At 56.7% G+C, this 17,626-nt stretch overlaps 1 protein-coding gene and 2 non-coding genes across 3 annotated transcripts; 2 read left to right on the top strand and 1 right to left on the bottom strand.

Moving 5' to 3' along the window:
• Positions 1-15: 15 nt before the first annotated feature.
• On the bottom strand, positions 16-17,547 carry LOC119100777 (exportin-4). The gene is made up of 23 exons (XM_037223916.1): positions 17,469-17,547; positions 15,977-16,038; positions 15,575-15,680; positions 14,206-14,381; positions 13,832-13,939; positions 12,937-13,053; positions 12,072-12,231; positions 11,699-11,811; positions 10,620-10,777; positions 9,947-10,121; positions 9,520-9,696; positions 8,822-8,917; positions 8,066-8,228; positions 7,608-7,809; positions 6,533-6,692; positions 6,077-6,246; positions 5,277-5,438; positions 4,411-4,529; positions 3,823-3,998; positions 2,950-3,139; positions 2,505-2,662; positions 1,916-2,194; positions 16-1,148 (listed from the first exon to the last, which is right to left on the bottom strand). Exons 2-23 carry the CDS (start codon positions 16,025-16,027, stop codon positions 954-956), a joined length of 3,411 nt encoding a protein of 1,136 aa, XP_037079811.1. The 5' UTR covers positions 16,028-16,038; positions 17,469-17,547; the 3' UTR covers positions 16-953.
• TRNAL-AAG (transfer RNA leucine (anticodon AAG)) lies at positions 4,976-5,057 on the top strand. The gene has a single exon. It is a non-coding gene; the product is annotated as a tRNA-Leu (tRNA).
• Positions 5,849-5,930, top strand: TRNAL-AAG (transfer RNA leucine (anticodon AAG)). Its single transcript has one exon. It is a non-coding gene; the product is annotated as a tRNA-Leu (tRNA).
• Positions 17,548-17,626: the final 79 nt, after the last annotated feature.

Here is a 17,626-nt window from a genome sequence, read left to right as displayed (position 1 = left end):
AAGACTGCATTTTTTAAATACAGTATTTTATCAAACGACTTTGTAAACGTCAACGAGTCTGTACACTGCACCACACGACGACCGCCGGCGACACACGAGCGTAGAATACCATGCGCAGGACTAGCAGCCGAGGACCGATGTAACACTTCGAACCTGTAAAAACAGACCCTCACATTTTGATCGGTTTGCTACGGTAGTCAGCGTCAACCAAACCGAAAACGCCCAGTCCGTGGGGCACCTCTGCTATGTCTGGGCCTGCATTCGACACACGCCAGGCCATTACGGAGCCGGCGGATCGAGATAAAACATCAAAGCTCGCTGAGAACGGCTCTCCCGGTGAGATCGTCCGGCGGGCGTGCCGCTGTCCCGCGGCCGCGTCGCTGCGGACGCGCCGCGCGTCCTCGGAGGTGACACGGACGGCTACCGCGCAGGCGCGCCCACGCAGCCCAGCCACGCACGCACGGCGCAAGCAGCGAGAGATCGAGCAACGCAACACAACGGAACAAGGAAACAGGCCGCTGGGGGTGCCACTCGCGGCGGACGAGGACGGAGATGCGGTTTGCGAGCGGCGCGGCGGCGCAGGCTCGCCGGGCGGCGCGCGCGCGCGCGCGGTGGTGTCCCGCGCTGGCGGGGGCGCCAGTCGCCACCCCGCCGCGGCTCGGCGTGCACCAGTCCACCCGCCGTCATGACATCGGCGATCGCGGGGCACGGCGCCGCGTAGCGTCCCTCGAGCGCCCGGACTCACGGCGCCCGCCGCCTCCTGAGCTGACCGCGCATAAATACACAAACACGCGCACATACACGCACACTGGACACACACCGGGTCGGCTCGGTCGCGACGGCAGCGGCCGGTGCCGCGCGCGCCGCCCCTGTCCACGGCCACGGCCTCGTCACGCCCGCCGCCCGCCAAGGCACTGCTACGCGGCCGGCCGACCGGCCGTATCACAGCCAGCCTACTTGACCATCATGAAGCCGCGGATCTCCACCAGGAACTCCTTGAAGGCGTCGCGGAACTTGAGCCGATTGACGCGGTCCAGCGAGCGGTCGACCGAGCTGGTGAGGCCTGTGAAAGCCTTGGCTAGCCGCTGGCCGCGCTCGCCGTCCCCCTGGGTCCGGATCAGCGCCATCGCCAGCTCCCGGTACTCCTCCTGCGGCGGCGGAGAGCTGGCGTCGGTCGAGACCGGACACCCGCCGGCGCGCAGTACAGCTGGGCACGCAGCCGCGCCACCACGCACCCGCAGGTGGTGCGAATACACGTTCCAAAATGCATTCAGAAGGATGAACAGGAGACCAATAGCAATTCGAACTACCAGAATTCTGGCATGCGTAATTCGTTAGCTGCTAACCCCTTGACCGCTGACCCTAAACGCCGACACCTGGCGTGACCGGCCAAGCCAAGTGCTAAGTATCGAGTGCCAAGCTTGAGGCGCCTGGATGCTGAGCTGACCGCCGCCCGGTTCAGGTTCAATGCTGACTGGCCGGTCATAAGCAAGCGGAGCAGCAACAGGCAGTGGATCCCGAGACGCGGTGCGATAGTATGAAAAATATCGACGCCCTTGCCGCCCAATTAGCCGAATATTAAACCACTGTGAACACAGCATATGAGACTTAACCTCTGGCGGAGCCATATGGCAGAGGTCGATGGGTTCATGACAAAGGTCGGCAGCTTAATTCCAAAGGCCGCACAACGCGAGCTACTGGTTTCCTTTTCCCACCCAGAAGATACTACTCACAAATCAATGTCCGGAACGATGACTTATAATGTCCCATACATCCATCTCTGGCAAAACAATCATCTGCAAGGTGCGCCAATGAACCAACGCTGCTGCACACCACCCCGCGCCCTTGTTCCCCACCCACCGCGCCGGCCGCACAGGCGGCCCACAGGCGGTGTGTGGCCAGGCGGCCCACACACCTGGAAGCAGCAGATGAGCGCGAACACGGCGCCGCTGGAGCCCTGCAGCACCTCCGAGTTGACGCCGTTGGAGAGGATGAGGTCGAGCAGGTGCTTGACGAAGGGCCGCAGCGCCTGCCGCACGCGGTGCTCGGCCGGCAGGTGGTTCAGCACCACGTGACTGGTCAGCTGGTGCAGGAAGTCCAGCGCCAGCGCGCTCGCCTCCGGTCCGTACTCGGTCAGCCCCAGCCGCACAGAGCTCAGCATGTTGTCCAGCAAGCTCTCCGGCAGGTCCAGGATCTGGGGCAGGCACCGACAGAACTTGCGATGATGTGCGGTAGGCGGCCTCCCAATCAAAACGGAATCTGCCACCTTTTGGGTGTGCTAGTCAAAACATCAGCGATAGCACGGCTTGTGCTCACAGCGATGGAGAAACAACCGAATTTATAACGGAATGAAGAAAACCACAATCTAGAGGGGGTCCGCGTGTTGGAGAAAGTCCAAGGTCCCGAACCGCCGGCAACTGAACTCCACCCCACACCGCCTCCTCAGCCCCCGACCCCCGCCGTGCGTGTCGTCGAGCCCGCACTGTGCCGCCGCAGGGCCGTACCCGGACGGGCGTGATCTCGCAGAGGAAGGTGATGAGCTTGAAGTAGCGCAGGCAGAGCGCCGGGAAGCGCAGCAGCTCGGCGCTCATCAGCGGCATGATCGTGTTCAGGCCGTACAGACACACGTCGGCGGCGGCCACGTCCTCGCCGTCGCTGCCACCTGTCGGCGGCCACCCGAGTTAGCTTCGGGCGGAGATTACCGCCGCCTCTCGGCACGGGTGCGAACTGCTCATGCCGTCGGCGTCATTGACGCCAATTAGTTGAGCGTAATGTCTTTGCGTTAGCCTTTGGCCTTTGCTAGTGAAGCCATAATTGGCATTACATGAATGAGAAACATACGCCATTTGATCACCCTTCCACGGACAGCAGCACAGTAAGAGCCAGGCCACCACCGGCGACCCGGCTCGTTACCAGCGGCCATCGGCACGTGCCAGTCAGCTGACGCACCGTCATGCCCGCCGAGGTCGATGATGTCCTTCGTCAGCATGTTGGTGAGGAGCTCCATGAGCAGCAGCAGGTCGGAGAAGCTGTCCTCCTCGGCGGACGAGTCGCCCACGGAAACGCGCAGGTTACTCTGGTGCCGCGCGTACGTGGCGATCATCTTGAGACAACAGTCGTAGAAGCTGCGGCTCTCCGTCTGCGGCACAACAACAGTCGTAGAAGCTGCGGCTCTCCGTCTGCGGCGCAACAACAGTCGTAGAAGCTGCGGCTCTCCGTCTGCGGCACAACAACAGTCGTAGAAGCTGCGGCTCTCCGTCTGCGGCACAACAGTCGTAGAAGCTGCGGCTCTCCGTCTGCGGCACAACAGTCGTAGAAGCTGCGGCTCTCCGTCTGCGGCACAACAACAGTCGTAGAAGCTGCGGCTCTCCGTCTGCGGCACAACAACAGTCGTAGAAGCTGCGGCTCTCCGTCTGCGGCACAGCAACAGTCGTAGAAGCTGCGGCTCTCCGTCTGCAGCACAACACCAGTCGTAGAAGCACCGGCTCTCCGTCTGCAGCACAACAACAGTCGTAGAAGCTGCGGCTCTCCGTCTGCAGCACAACAGTCGTAGATGCTGCGGCTCTCCGTCTGCAGCACAACAGTCGGGTCAACATTGCGACCGGCAGGACATCGCCGGCAAACACAAAACAATCTGACACCAATATTAAATACAAAGTGCCCAAGAAATCATACGCCAGCAAAATACACTTGCAGTTGAGTGGAGCCCAACAGTGCACATTCCTCTTAGTAATTCCAAACTGCAGACCATGCGGCGACTGACTGTGACTATGTGGTCTGCAGAAACCTATCGCGGCGCCACATCGGCGAGGTATGACGCACCGCTTTCAAGAAGCACAGCATGCGCTTGGCCGTCTCGGCGTATAGCTGCATGATCAGCTCGAATATCTGGCGGTAGTTTTTGTAGATGTCCATCAGCTGAAGTGTGTCTGACAGCGTCTCCGACAGCACGGGGAACACGTGCTGTGAGTTTTGTACTTGTGCTCCCTGCGACACGCCTGAAACGCACGGCCACAGCGGGAGGTTACACGGAGAAGTGGGCAGCGGCTATGAGGTCAGTGATCCTGTTCCGCTCGTTGCGCTGGTGAAATATCATGAATTACCTCAGCGGATTCTGGCCATGGTCTACGGCATAACGGCGGCAAACTTTGGCGCGACAACCTGCAACCCTGCCAACAACTGGGCAGCCCGGCGCTAAACTCATATCAAATACGGTAATGCGTGCACAACACGATCACAGCAATGGACAACTTGGAACACAAGCAACATGTCAGCCCACTGTGGTTAACCCATTTGTTGCTGCACCACTCCGCCCCCCCCCCCCCCCCCCCCATCATCCACCAGCGGAGCGAGCCCGCAACTACCACCTCCCCGCGGCGTCAGGCCGCCGTCGGGCCGGACGGCACTCACCGATGAACGCCTCGACCAGACCGAGTACTTTGAGCCGCACCACGTCCTCGTGGTACAGGCTGCGGAAGTCGGGCGCCGTCATCACGGCCACGAACGAGGCGCGCAGCGGCGCCAGCAGCCTGCGGCGGACGGGGCGGCGTCAGACGGCAGTCACTGGCAGGCGGTGCCGACGGATGGCGCACGACAGAGCGCAACACTACGTGGTGAGATTCACATACGACGAGCGTGTATCGCGTGCCCTTGCTGCACGCACTCAGCGCGCACGGCGACGTTTAACAGCAGCCGTTCGGCGCGGTCAAATGACGGGTTCGTGCTCAGAAAGCCGCCGTATAGCGTACCGCTGGCCGGAACAGCTCTGAGCGCGAACGGCGTGGCCCGTGGGTCCAGGACGCATGGAGGCAATAACGTGGGCCTGCCATGGTCTCGCGACCTTAACGTGTTGATAGACTAAGGATGTTCAATCTCTTCTGATAATGACATCACCAGCCTAAGCACGTCTTGAAAGTTAGCGTGGGAGGGGGGAGGGAAGCACACCGTTCAGCAGGCATCGAGCGCGCCGCTCAATGGTAGCGTGGCCGAGCGGTCTAAGGCGCTGGTTTAAGGCACCAGTCTCTTCGGAGGCGTGGGTTCGAATCCCACCGCTGCCAAAGCTTTCGCCGTTTTAAGTGCACCGTCCTTGAGTTTCCGTAGTCTCTCAGCAAATCATTTACCATAATCGCTATCAATCATCACTACTCATTACATTCGATGATGGCCAATAATGATTCTCAGGGCTTAGAGCTGGCGGCGACGCTCCACTGCGGGCTTGACCCTCCCGGCGCTTCGCTGGAGGCTTCACCCCCTCAACACTCGACCGTAGGGCTCACCTGGCCAGGTAGTCGGCCGTGACGCTCGGCTCGGGCGCCGTCGAGGCGACGCTCACCAGCGCCTTGAGGAGGCCGCGGCGGGCCACCGACGGCAGTTGCAGGTCGCCCGAGACCAGGCTGACGAGAGGCCCCAGCTGCTCACACTGGATTACCGCCCGACCCCTGCAACAGGACACAACAGCTGCAGGTCGCCAGAGACCAGGCTGACGAGAGGCCCCAGCTGTTCACACTGGACCACCTACCGGTCCCGTCACTGCCACGAGAGGTCACGCTGACGCGCTACTTCATCCCTCTAACGAACGCTACAGCTGGCAGCTACACTGAATCACCGGTCTAACCCCAGTGACGCGGCATCGCTGCAGGTTACAGCGGGCCACCACCCGTCGCCTTCAGCAGGGCTGCTCAAGGCAGCTGGTACATCTAAACCATTAGCAGGTGAAGGTCACGACACATGAGCTACCGACTACATGAACAGACGACTTAACGGCGACTGACGCCACTCACGGCAGAAACAGCTGGCGAGGCAACAGATACGACATAGCGATAGGCGCGCCGCGCCACAACAACCTGATGGTAGCGTGGCAGAGCGGTCTAAGGCGCTGGTTTAAGGCACCAGTCTCCTCCGGGGCGTGGGTTCGAATCCCGCCGCTGCCAACCGTTTAGCATTACCGAACGCTCACGCGAAGCCGCAGCTCATAGCAGCACATAGCTCACGGCATCATCCAGCAGCTAGAGCAATATACATACGCCCACGTGCGTTCTGGATGAAGACCGTTGACCCTCCCAATGCATCATCTCACCTTTCCTTCGACTCGCAGAGCGTATCCAGGAGCTGTACGGTCTCTGAAACCACGTCCGGCTCCGAGGCCATGGTGGTGAGCATCTGCCGCACCGCCGACAGCAAAAAGCCGACGATCCAGAGACTGGACTCGCTGTCTGTACCAAAAGCGCTGAGAAGGCTAGCGGACAGCTGAAAATCAGGAACGGAATGTATGAAAACATTTACTAGCACATAATGCACGTACAACAGCATTCCCGCCCGGAGTGCGAGCCCAGCCATGCGCCTTCGAACAGATGGATAAATCAAACTAGGACTTTTTAGCGGCTGCTGGACAGAGCCACCGCACGTTGCATGCCGCCTCATTGAATCACCTTTCGCCGGATCGCCTAAGGACCACTCCATCCCACGTTCCCGGCCGGCCGAGCACACCCGTCCCTGCTTGTGCCAGGCGCGGCCAGTCGGCGGCGACACGCACCAGGTTGTAGTAGTTCTCGTTGGGCATCAGGTAGGTGAGCGTGACGCGCTGCATGAACCAGAGCGTGGTGCAGGTCACCTCGGGACTGATGACGTCACTGAGATTCGACTGCGCCGCCGTCTGCAGGATCTTCAGGATGCGCACCCCGCACGCCACCAGCCTGCCCGCAGGGGAGGACGGGCGTTCGGGGAGGTGTCGCACGCTCGCCAGCCACATGACGGGGGATTATCACGCGTCATCTAATGTGATATGAGATCATGTGAAAAACACATGTGCGAATAACCATTCTGAAAGGGTCATTTTGCACCACCCAAGACTCAAAACTGCGGGCCGCACTGCGATGGTGATTGGGGTGCGATAAGTGTTCCAGGTTAGGGGAACTGCCGGCGTCCAATCATATGGGTCCGATGAACCGCATTGGCAACTCCAAACATTTTGTGCTAAGATTTGGTATGTTCCGGTCACCCAGTTCAAAAGTGCATCGTTTTCCCTACGTTCTCACCGCGAACGCGAATCGCATGTTTTCCTCATAAGGCATTCACACACATACCTGACAGTGACGATAACCACATCTATCACCAATTGACACCGTCCATCCGTCCATCCGCCCTTAACCACCCAGGCACATCTTCCCACAAACGGCGGTCAACTTTTTTGTCCGTTCCGCACGGCAGCAGGTGACCGGACCCGCGCACATGTCGCGGCGAGGTCATTCCGCCGAAGCACTGCCATGTTCCGCACTTCCCGGCGGACCCAGCCCGTCGGGAACCCCGGACGAACATGCCTCACTCGACCATGGCGTCAGGTAGCCCTCCCTCCCCTCACGAAGGGGTCCACACTGTCCGTAATCTCTCACCCGACGAAGAAGTCCACCCTGTCGGGCGGTGTCTTACCTGACGAAGGGGTCCACACGGTCGGGCAGTCCCTCCCCTGATAAAGGGATTCACACTGTCGGGCGGTGTCTTACCTGACGAAGGGCCACACTATCGGCAGTCCCTCCCATGACGATGGGGTCCTCCTTGTCGGGCAGTCCCTCACCTGATGATGGGGTCCACCATGTCGGGCAGTCCCTCACCTGACGATGGGGTCCACCTTGTCGGGCAGCTCGGGCGTCCGAGCGGGGTCGGTGCCGGCCAGCCGCAGCGCGGCGGCACTGGCGGCCACCACGGCCGGGTCCTGCGGCCGGTCGGCCGGGCTCAGGAAGCTGACCGAGAACTGGTTCAGCCGTGGCGAGATGAGCGACGTCTCGCTGCGCAGGTCCAGTGCCAGCACGTGACCTGGCGGCGAGGCGACGGCGGCGTCAGCTCGCCGCGGCCGGCGCCGTCAGCCGGGAGGCGACACACCGCCGCCGGGCAGCCCCAGTCTACGCTGTAACCTGACTGAATCATGAACCTTGGGACGGGAGAGTGCGACGAGTGCTTCGCAAAGCCAGTGGTGGCTCACACCCGACAACTGACGAGTGGAGTAGGGCTGTGCACCATGCCCCAGTTGTCGGTGACCCCAAGCCGGCCGGCCGCCGGCGGCGGCTCTGACCTGCGATCATCAGCGTCCAGTGGATGTCCTCGTGCAGGGCGATCAGCTGCTGGCGGTCGGCGGGCGGGGCCGCCTGCTGGTACACCTGCTGCAGGTGGCGCTGCAGGCGCTCCGTCTGGGCCTCCAGCAGCCGGGTCACCAGAGGCACGGAGCGCTCCGGGATCTGACGGCGCGGTCGGGTGTCAGCGCCCGCCCGCACACTGGACCGACCGCCGGCTCAGGTGGGTGGCACATGGCCGGGGGTCGGCACCCGCCCGCACACTAGACCGACCACCGGCTCAGGTGGGCGGCACATGGCCGGGGGTCAGCGCCCACCCGCACACTGGACCGACCACCGGCTCAGGTGGGTGGCACATGGCCGGGGGTCAGCACCCACCCGCACCCTGGACCGACCAACGGCTCAGGTGGGCGGCACATGGCCCGACACGGTAACCCGACTCTCGCACATCCAGAACACTAGAATATCTCCTGTCGTCCTAAACGCGGGTGAGCGTGAGTCGCGCAAGACCAACCAAGTCAGCTAGGACTACCGATCGCGTCGGAAAAAGTGCATGTTTTGTCACAGCCAATTCAAACCTGTTTACAGCTGCAAACCGGCTCGGAGGTAAAGCCACCGTTGAGCAGCTTCGTAGTCGCCTGGTCGACGGCGACTCATGTTTCGGGACTGGTCTCAACCTGTCTGGTGCGACATCCGCTGCCCTTTGCCCGACCAGAGCAGGTCCCACATGGGCCCGCCGGTGCACGGCATCGGCTCACCTTGCGGCCGAAGGCGCCGATGGCGGCCAGCTGGTCCCGGTACGCCACGCGGTCGCTCTCCTCCGACTCCTCCACGTCGTCGCTGGTGTCGGACGTCTGTGGCCGAGCGGCGGGCGTCAGGTGAGCGTCGCGAGCCGGACGGCGCGGGCAGGCGCCGACCGACGCATGGTGCCGGAGGCGACACGGACCGCACCTTCGGTCGTGCTACAGATACTCACACAAACGCGGAATGGGCTGGCTTAGAGCTCAGACGCTCACGAGTTGAAGAGCCGTGCGTGCGCCTCGAGTTTAGACGTTTAGAAGTTAGATCCGTGCAGCTCTGAGTGCGAAACACTCGGCAGTCAAAAATGTATGCAACATTTTCGTAAAACAACGTATAGAGGTACCTGCTGCACGGCTGTCTTCTACGGGCCACACATGGTTCCAGCGTCACAAAGTCCGGGAACATGAATCAAAAACGGGAATCTCATGCAGCGGAACACCGGTTGTGAAAGAGGCAAGATAACGAAGGCCGCAGATAGTCAGTTTGCATGCTTGGCGTGCATTTCCCGCATTCCGAAAGTACTTTTTGCTTTAAACAGCTCATTTTGTTCAAATGTAAAATTCGGAATCTCCAGCGCACATTAACCACAAGTGCCAACAGCCCTCCGCACTGGACAACGCCCATCTGTGCCGGTCTGAACGTCCGGCGGACTGACCAGGCCGCGCGAGCCGTCCGGGGATCCCAGGTGCACTTGCAGGTACGTCTCGAAGATCTGCGTGGCCGACAGCTGATACATGCCGGAGGGGAAGCTGTCGCCCTCCTGCAGCAGCATCATCCAGGCCTCCAGCAGCTTGCCGAACGCCTCGCGGTACATCTGGTCGTCCACGTGCAGCTGCCGGCGGGGCGGGCGGTGGGGCGCGCGGCCACGCGGCGAAGCACGTCTGAACGCAGCGGAATCGGACGTCCGCATCCAGAGCCCACCGGGCACAGCGATGCCATTCCCAGACCAGCATCGTGACGCAAGTGGCTACAGCCGGGGTGGCGATGCCACTATTCCCCAGCGCTGACAGCGGCTGGCGCGGACGACACGACCGGCACGTTCACGGCTCGGAGGCGGGACGAGCGACGCCGCGCGACCGTACCTCCTCCTGCGTGGCGGCGGCGCGCGCAAAGCGGCAGGTGGCGCGCGTCAGCTCGAGCAGCAGGCTGTCTACCAGCTCCGCCGGCAGGTGTACCAGGATCGGCGTCGGGAAGAAGAGCACGAAGCGCAGCACGATGCCGGCCACGCCCAGACTCTGCGTGCTCGGCAGCTGCTCGCTGCGGCAGCGGCGGCGCGCGGTCAGGCGGGTGGGGGCGGCGGCGGCGGCACTACACAGACCGCCGGTGGAACAGTCTCGCTGTTAGGCACACGTGGTGGCCTGCCGGTCCGCCGGCCGCTACTGACGCATACCAGAAACGCATTTCTGCGTGTGGATGCAGTTTGCGAGGAATGATATCAAGACTCCACGAAGCTTGCGTGCACTTGCACTTCTGAACATCATCATGTGGTACAAGGCACTCCCTCTCCTAAACATAAGGCTTACTCAAAGGCTTTACATTTATTATTCAGCCGGTAAACACTACATGTATGTAAGCCTAGATCTACCACCGACCGTCTGCTCGCCGCCGATGAAGAGGCGCTTTGGACAATTAAGAAGCACGAACCACACACAAAAGGAGCACTGGGACACCAGTCAGCGGAACGTGAACACAAACGAAAAATAATCACGTGGGGTATGGGGTTTGGAGCACCACGCCTGCTGGGCGGACACTCACTATGCGAGGATGTTGAGCAGGTTCTGCGCGAAGTGAGAGGCGTAGCTGACGCGGGGGTCCTTGGCGCCGATGACAGTGCCGTTCAGAGACGCCAACTGGTTCAGACAGTTGATGCAGGTGTGCGCTAGCTGGTCCTCCTGGTGCACTTTCCAGTACATCTGGCGACAGGCGGAGCTCCACAGCCGAGAGCGAGGCGGGTCGCCGCAACGAGCATGCAGCTGTGTATCCACAACGCAGTAACAATGCTTACGCAATTAATTGTGCGTGTGTTTGTAATGACAAACCACGCCCGTTTCGTAGTCCTTTTCAGGCCAAGGCTTCCGAACTCATAACAATTGTTTTTTTTTATAAACTTGACCTAATATCTGGCAGAGATAGGAGTCCTTTGGGGATCAGAGTCCTTGACGAGTATAGCTCGTTACGAAGACCCTGACCCCAGCTACAGCAATTCCGGTGCAGTGGGTCATTTTGGCGGTAATGCTTCTATCGTGCCATACAATGTCACGACACGGCTGCCCCGCCCCGGCCTAGCCATCTCATGACCTGCTGCCAGCTTACCGCCTCCGACAAGCCACACAATCGATCGCAGTTTCCGGGAGGCAGCCCCACAGGGCTTGCCGCATTAGTGGTCAGGTGTCCACCTCCTACCGACTGAGCTGCCAGGGACGGCCACTGCCCGCAACAACCACCCGTGTCCAGGGGGCGTATCTAGAGCACGCGAAACTACGCGATCCATTAAACGCTCGTGGTAAAGCGCTATGTCCTCATGGCCTGCGACAGTCAGCACCGATACAGACAAGCCCGTGTCCAGCTGATCAACAGCACGACATCGGCCAGCCGGCGGCCAGCTACCGGCCAGCCACCGGCCTCCAGCGGCCAACCCATGGTACGGACGACCGCGGGCCAAGCCGAGCACCAACGCGACGCAACGCTCTGCCATCAGACCCTCGCTCAGCGCCGGGTGGGAATAGCAGCCCCCATCCCTTCCCCTTCCCCCCCCCCCCTCCCGGGCAGCTCTGGGCAGAGCTTCCGGGCACTGGTGCGCCGCCGCCGCCCGAGCTCCAGCCCGCGGTACTCACCTTGAAGAAGAGGCTGACCACGTCCGGGTTGAGCATGAGATCGCGCCACTGGATGCCGGGCCGCAGCGACGGGTTCTGCTCCGACTCGAACACGGCGATCAGACGCTGAGACTGTGAGCAGCACGTCAAGGAAAACCAACGACCAGGCGCGGAGCTTCACACCGGATCCTAGGCCCAACGTAGGTGTCTGCGCACGCACATCATCGCGTAATTATGCGTCTGTGGCACATAACTGCATTCTGCAGCTGGCTACCGTTCAGGTGACGCTTTTTACCCACGCGGCCTTCGTCGGCAGAACTGCTCCGGCCATTTGGGCACCCTCCGAAACATCGTGGCCATTTACCACCGCACCACGCCAGCGCCGAAAGGATATTGATGTTGAAGTTGGTGAAGCTCCAGGAGAGGATGCTCTCGGTGATGCGCAGCAGGCGGTCAACCAGCGTCACCTGCTGCGGCGTGTTGAGCGCCGGCAGCTTCTCCGCCTCCACCAGCGTGCTCAGGCAGAACTCGAATACCCGCTTCAGGTCGGACACCTGTTGGACAAGGGCTGGCGTCCCAGACGTCCAGACAACCCCAGTCCGCGGATCGGTCGGTCGCTCGGACACGAAGCTGGTGTAAGGTGATTGGGAATAGGTCCGGCCCTGGCAGGTCAAGCCGGCACGGGAGGGGAATTGGAGTAATGCGAGTGGCAAAACGAAGAAAGACCGGGAAATGGAATTGAGGATGCCCCATAAGGGGTGGGTAAAGCACTCCGCCCAAGCCAACGTCGGGATGTTCGCAGCTGAATTGTCAGAAACATTACGAGGCATGCGCAGAAATTGCTATCATCGTCAGGCTGGGACAAACATGCCAAAATATATCTGCAACGTGATCAAAAAGAGGGAGACATCCCAAATGAGAGTTTGAGTCCGCATGAATTTTTTGTCAAAGAAGATGATCGGCGAAGATTTAGAACACGGAGGCGTGGCAATGTTACGGCTTTTCATCTTTTCTGGTTGTGCCACTCCATCTTACACCACACACACACTCACACATATACACCGAACTCATAGTCGTAAACGACCCAAAGTTGGGGACAGGCAGCAGCTCTTCTTCATCCTTTCCCTGCCACTTCCCAATCACATAACAATCAGGTCAAAGGTAAACAATTACTGCTCCAAAAATAGCCACACTTGCGCCGAAAATAAAATAAAATGTCCCATGACCGGGCGCGCCGCCTCCGGCCGTCTCAGGCGTACCTCGAACTGTTTCTTGGCCGTGAAGTGCTGCTCCCAGGTGAGCAGCACGTCGGCGGACTTGAGTGTGTTGGCGTGCTCCTGCAGCAGGGCTGCGATCAGGCTGCAGCCCAGCAGTTGCTGCAAAGCACGGAGTTGGCACAGTCAGGCAGCGAAGACGGCCATTTCCAGCATGGCCGCGGTGGGATGACGCCTGCTCTGGAGCGCTGGGTCAAACGTCTGACGCTACGGGGCAACAAACTCCCATCCATAAGGCCCAATGACCAGAGTCAGTCACTATAGGAAACGTGCCTAATTTGGCCATTCTTGGCAAAAACTGAGCCATATCTCACAATCTGCCCATAAAGAGAGAGAGGCACATTTCACCCCCAGGGCTCCAAGATTTTCGTACGCACGCTGATGCATAACAAGGTTACCATTGTTTGTCAAAACAAAATCCACAGTGACTAAAATCTTGCTAAAAATGGCTTACGTGCAACAGAAACATATTCAAGCTGGCACTGCTGGCAAAAAATAGTCGTCTTGAACAAGACATGGCTCTTTTTTTAAGTTCTTGGAGGTGGTCGAGCCCTTCGTCACGTGAGACAAGCAAAAAAAAAACAATAGGCTGCACCATTGACAAAATACATATCTCACTCCGGAAAAACTGAACATTGACGAGGTTTCGGAGCCCATCGCGCATACATGAATGCCATCAAATATGATAATCATCCATCAATGAATGCTGATTGTTGAAATGAGGGCAACTTTTGGTTATAACCGCACACTTATTGCAGCTCCTACAACTACAAAACCATAACATGTCTGCTACATCAGCGCCTGGGGGCACCCTGGCGACCCAGATGGGCTGACGCCTCACTGAGAGAGCCCCGGTAACTTGAGGAGCCACCCCACGCACCATGTTGATATCGGACGACCGGATGAGCTGTTCGAGGTTGGCCAGCAGCTCCGAGCGCTGGGCGCCTCCGTCCTCGACGCTGCGGCGCTTCACCAGGATCGCCACCGTCTGCCGACCGCCAGCCAGTCAGAGGGTGGGACGACCGCCGTCAGCCAGTCACAACAGCCACGCAGAAGCAGGCGGCCCAGTACAGCCCGCAGGCGGCTACACGCAGGAGCAGGTGGCCCAGTACAGCCCGCAGGCGGCCCAGCACAGCTCACAGGCAGCTACAAACCATGGAAACAGCATGAATTAAACAAAATAATGATGCCGTTTTGCCGGTTGTTGGCAACGAAGGCCCGCAACCGCGCCACCATTCGCCCGTGAGACATCACCTGTACGAGCCGTTCGCGGAGAAAGCCGGGCGCGCCTGTGTGCGCGACTAGGTAGTTCAGCAGGTAGTTTTTCAGCTCTGTGATGGCCTCAGCTGGCAGCTGCTTCCACTCCCGCAGCAGCCCGTCCTTCAGCAGGTTGGCTGCTTCGAACTGCACGTACGAGTCCTGACATGTCTCTGCAAACAAGGCAACAGCGCGATCAGTGGGTGCAGAAAGCAGGGCATGGCATTGCGTGCAGAGCTTCAAACATTCTCAAACATAACTGAATCAATTAAAGCTCCGAGCTAATGTTGAGGTTTTCTTCAATTTGTGTTCGCCCATGTCCCAATACTGCAAAACCTTTGCCTAGTTCACCAGCCCTAAGCGTCGACAGAGGTGGGGGGCAATCACCAGCATGTGTGTGTCTTTCACGGTTTGCCATGAAAGTGGAACATGCTCTTTACTTCGTGGTAATAGCGAAACTACTACCTATCTTTGCTTTCTGCACATGTTGTCATCCTTAATGCCTTTTCCACACTGTGAATTCCTCTTGCAGCCCTTGTGGCCCGAACCCACGTATCAGGGTGGTCCGATTGACTTCTCCCCCCCCCCCCCCTCCAGAGATTTCTGACCGACCCACACCGATGCTGTTGTTTGGGAGCTCAAACTGACTGCTGGAGCACAACAGCCCCAATATGATTGCTTGGCTTTTTACCTTAAATAACCTGTAAATTGCCTAGACTGCTGCCCTCCTTCCCTCCCCCATAACCAATGTTGGAAGCACCTCTGGGTTATGCAGAGGCTGCATTTCAAGAAATTATGTTAAATTCCATTTTAGCACATGTCACAAAATTGTAAACCACAGGTTCCAATAAGCTGGAATGCATCTGCAAAAAGGACAGTGAGTTGAGGCATCAACATGAAACCCCATATGAAGGATGTAGGTCTAGTTATAGATCAGCAATCACAACTGATAACAGTCACAGAATGGCATTTGTAAATATTGGTTGGTTTTAAAGATCCAATGTATAGAGAAAGGGGCTTGGAATAGTTTGAGACCCCAACCGACTCAATCAAACCAACAGTTTGTGACACCACCGCCATCTCCTTGCATGCTGTTCAGTGATCTTGCTGCATCCTCAATGATGTCACAGCAGTTGCACTGTTGTTGCATTCAAATAGCCACCGTCACACCCATATGAACCTGACTGCCCCCCCCCCCCTGTTTCCTATGTGCATATACAACTATATAAATCCCATTCATGACATCAATAATGTGCAAAGCACAAACATATCTTATGGTAAAACATACCACCATGAGGCAATGACAGCAAATTGGCACCAACAAACATCAATCATCTGTTGACCTTTCATTCAAGCAGGAACTCACCTAGTATGGTGCGGCACAATGCAAATGGACTTGGAGTTTTGCGGAACTCTAAGAAAAACAGCTCTGCCTGATGTCTCTCTTCTGCTGAGACACATGTGGGTGGTGACTGAGAACAGAAATCACATCAGTCAGAGCCAAAGCTACTGCAATCTACATGGGCTAATATTATAAACATTCAGCCTCAGCTATCATTATGACTTACAGCTCTTTATAAGCTGTAAAATGATCTTTGGGGAAATATTTCCTTGGTTGCAAGTCATACATAAATGTGATGAAAGCAAGTGCAGTAAACATTCAACTGGAAAACACAAGCATTCAATGAGTAACCAGCATTCATATAGGCCTAAGAACTAGAAAATTTGGGGGAGGAATATATCACTAAGGTTTGTCACATACACTTACCAAAAACACTTTAGCAGCTGCCTCCAGCTGCAGTATTATGTTATCACCCATGTTGTCTCCAGCTGCAAATAGGGTCATTGTTTTTCAAACAATGCAATCAAGTACATAACCTTTAAAATGCAGTCTAAGCAAATCAGTAGGACAAGGTAAGTAAGTACTTAACAATGGTGCATCTGAAATACATGTACACTTCTCCTTCTCCAGCAGACCTGATTGTGTATGCATGGTATTGTACATGTGCATTGTATTGGGAACAGATGTATTGCATGTGTTGTTGTGTTTTGTGGGTTTAACAGCAAAATATGAAATAATTTGTGTCAATAAAGTGAAAATTCAGATTTTGGGTAAACAGAGTTCATTATGCATAAATTTCTAATCTTGCATGCATGCCATAGCTGCCATTTACGGGCATACAATAATTAGCATATCAGTAACATGTAGCAGACCAAACATAGATGCATAAAATATAAAAAGAAAGAATTAGGGACATGTTTTTCAGGGGCACATCTGTGCATCAAGGTGCTTTCCAGCAATGCTGTCATTAATTAAACTAGTGACCAAGGTGTCTATCTATCTATCTATCTATCTAACTATATATATATATATATATATATATATATATATATATACATATGTATATTTTAGAGGGACCAAGTAGAAGGTACAGCCTATCACAAAACATACCTTAAAAACTAGTCAGATGCACACAAGTAACACTTATCAACATCTACATGCTTCACAATTATTTCTTAGCAAATTCAGACAAATTCTATGAATTTGTATATATCTGGCCATGCACAGTCAGAATGGATGGGCCAAATGACTTATTGGCATGTGCTACATATATGCAGAAATGAAAATTTTGCTTGTCCCTGGGCAATGAAATGTCAAACATTCAGCGAGTAGCAACTATTGCACCCAAAAATTGATTTCATCCATGAGATTTTATTAACTCCTTTTTATCTAAATTTTATCTCGCTTGCAGACCAGATAGGCAAAACTGTTTACAGTATTAGACTGATCATCCAAGCTTGGGTACGAGACACAATAGGTGGAGCTCAATATCTCTTTAAGGCAGCTATGGCCCAGCATCCACACTGCAAAATGCATACGCCATGCTGCACATGTCTGGTGTATCAGCAATATCGCTGCAACAACATCACAGGATGTGCACTTTAAATTTGAGTGCTCAAAACTTGGTGCATAGTTTCAATCAATCTTAGTGCACAGAGAGCCAATATTTCACAGTATTATGATGTCACAGAGGTTAATTCAGGAAAAGACACCTAAAAATAACATTTTCGTGCCATCATAACTTGAAAATTTGGCACAATCGGGTTCAGCCATTCGTAAGCATATTTCTCTGCTTTGCCCTTGTCCAAACAAATGGCAATTCACAGTGGCAGAATTCAAAGGTCTCGGACACCACGGAACCGGGATTTTTCTATATGGAAAAATGGCAAGTAGTAACATTTTCAAAGCCGCTTTATACCTGTTAACTCAAATCCTGACGTGCGCAAGCGAAAAATCCGCCACCCGCGCCCCAAGCACCACGGCGCAGACCCACTCCCACTCGCCACCCGCAGCGCTCGCGTGATTGGGGCGCCATGGCAAGGAAAGCCGAATGTTTCGAGAACAGTCAGCTGATTT

The sequence above is a fragment of the Pollicipes pollicipes genome, unplaced genomic scaffold (genome assembly GCF_011947565.3).
Source record: "Pollicipes pollicipes isolate AB1234 unplaced genomic scaffold, Ppol_2.1 Scaffold_4881;HRSCAF=5763_pilon_pilon_pilon, whole genome shotgun sequence".
Classification (NCBI taxonomy): Eukaryota; Metazoa; Arthropoda; class Thecostraca; order Pollicipedomorpha; family Pollicipedidae; genus Pollicipes; species Pollicipes pollicipes.
Note: the sequence above shows the minus strand (reverse complement) of the source record. Positions and strands in the feature narration are given on the sequence as shown.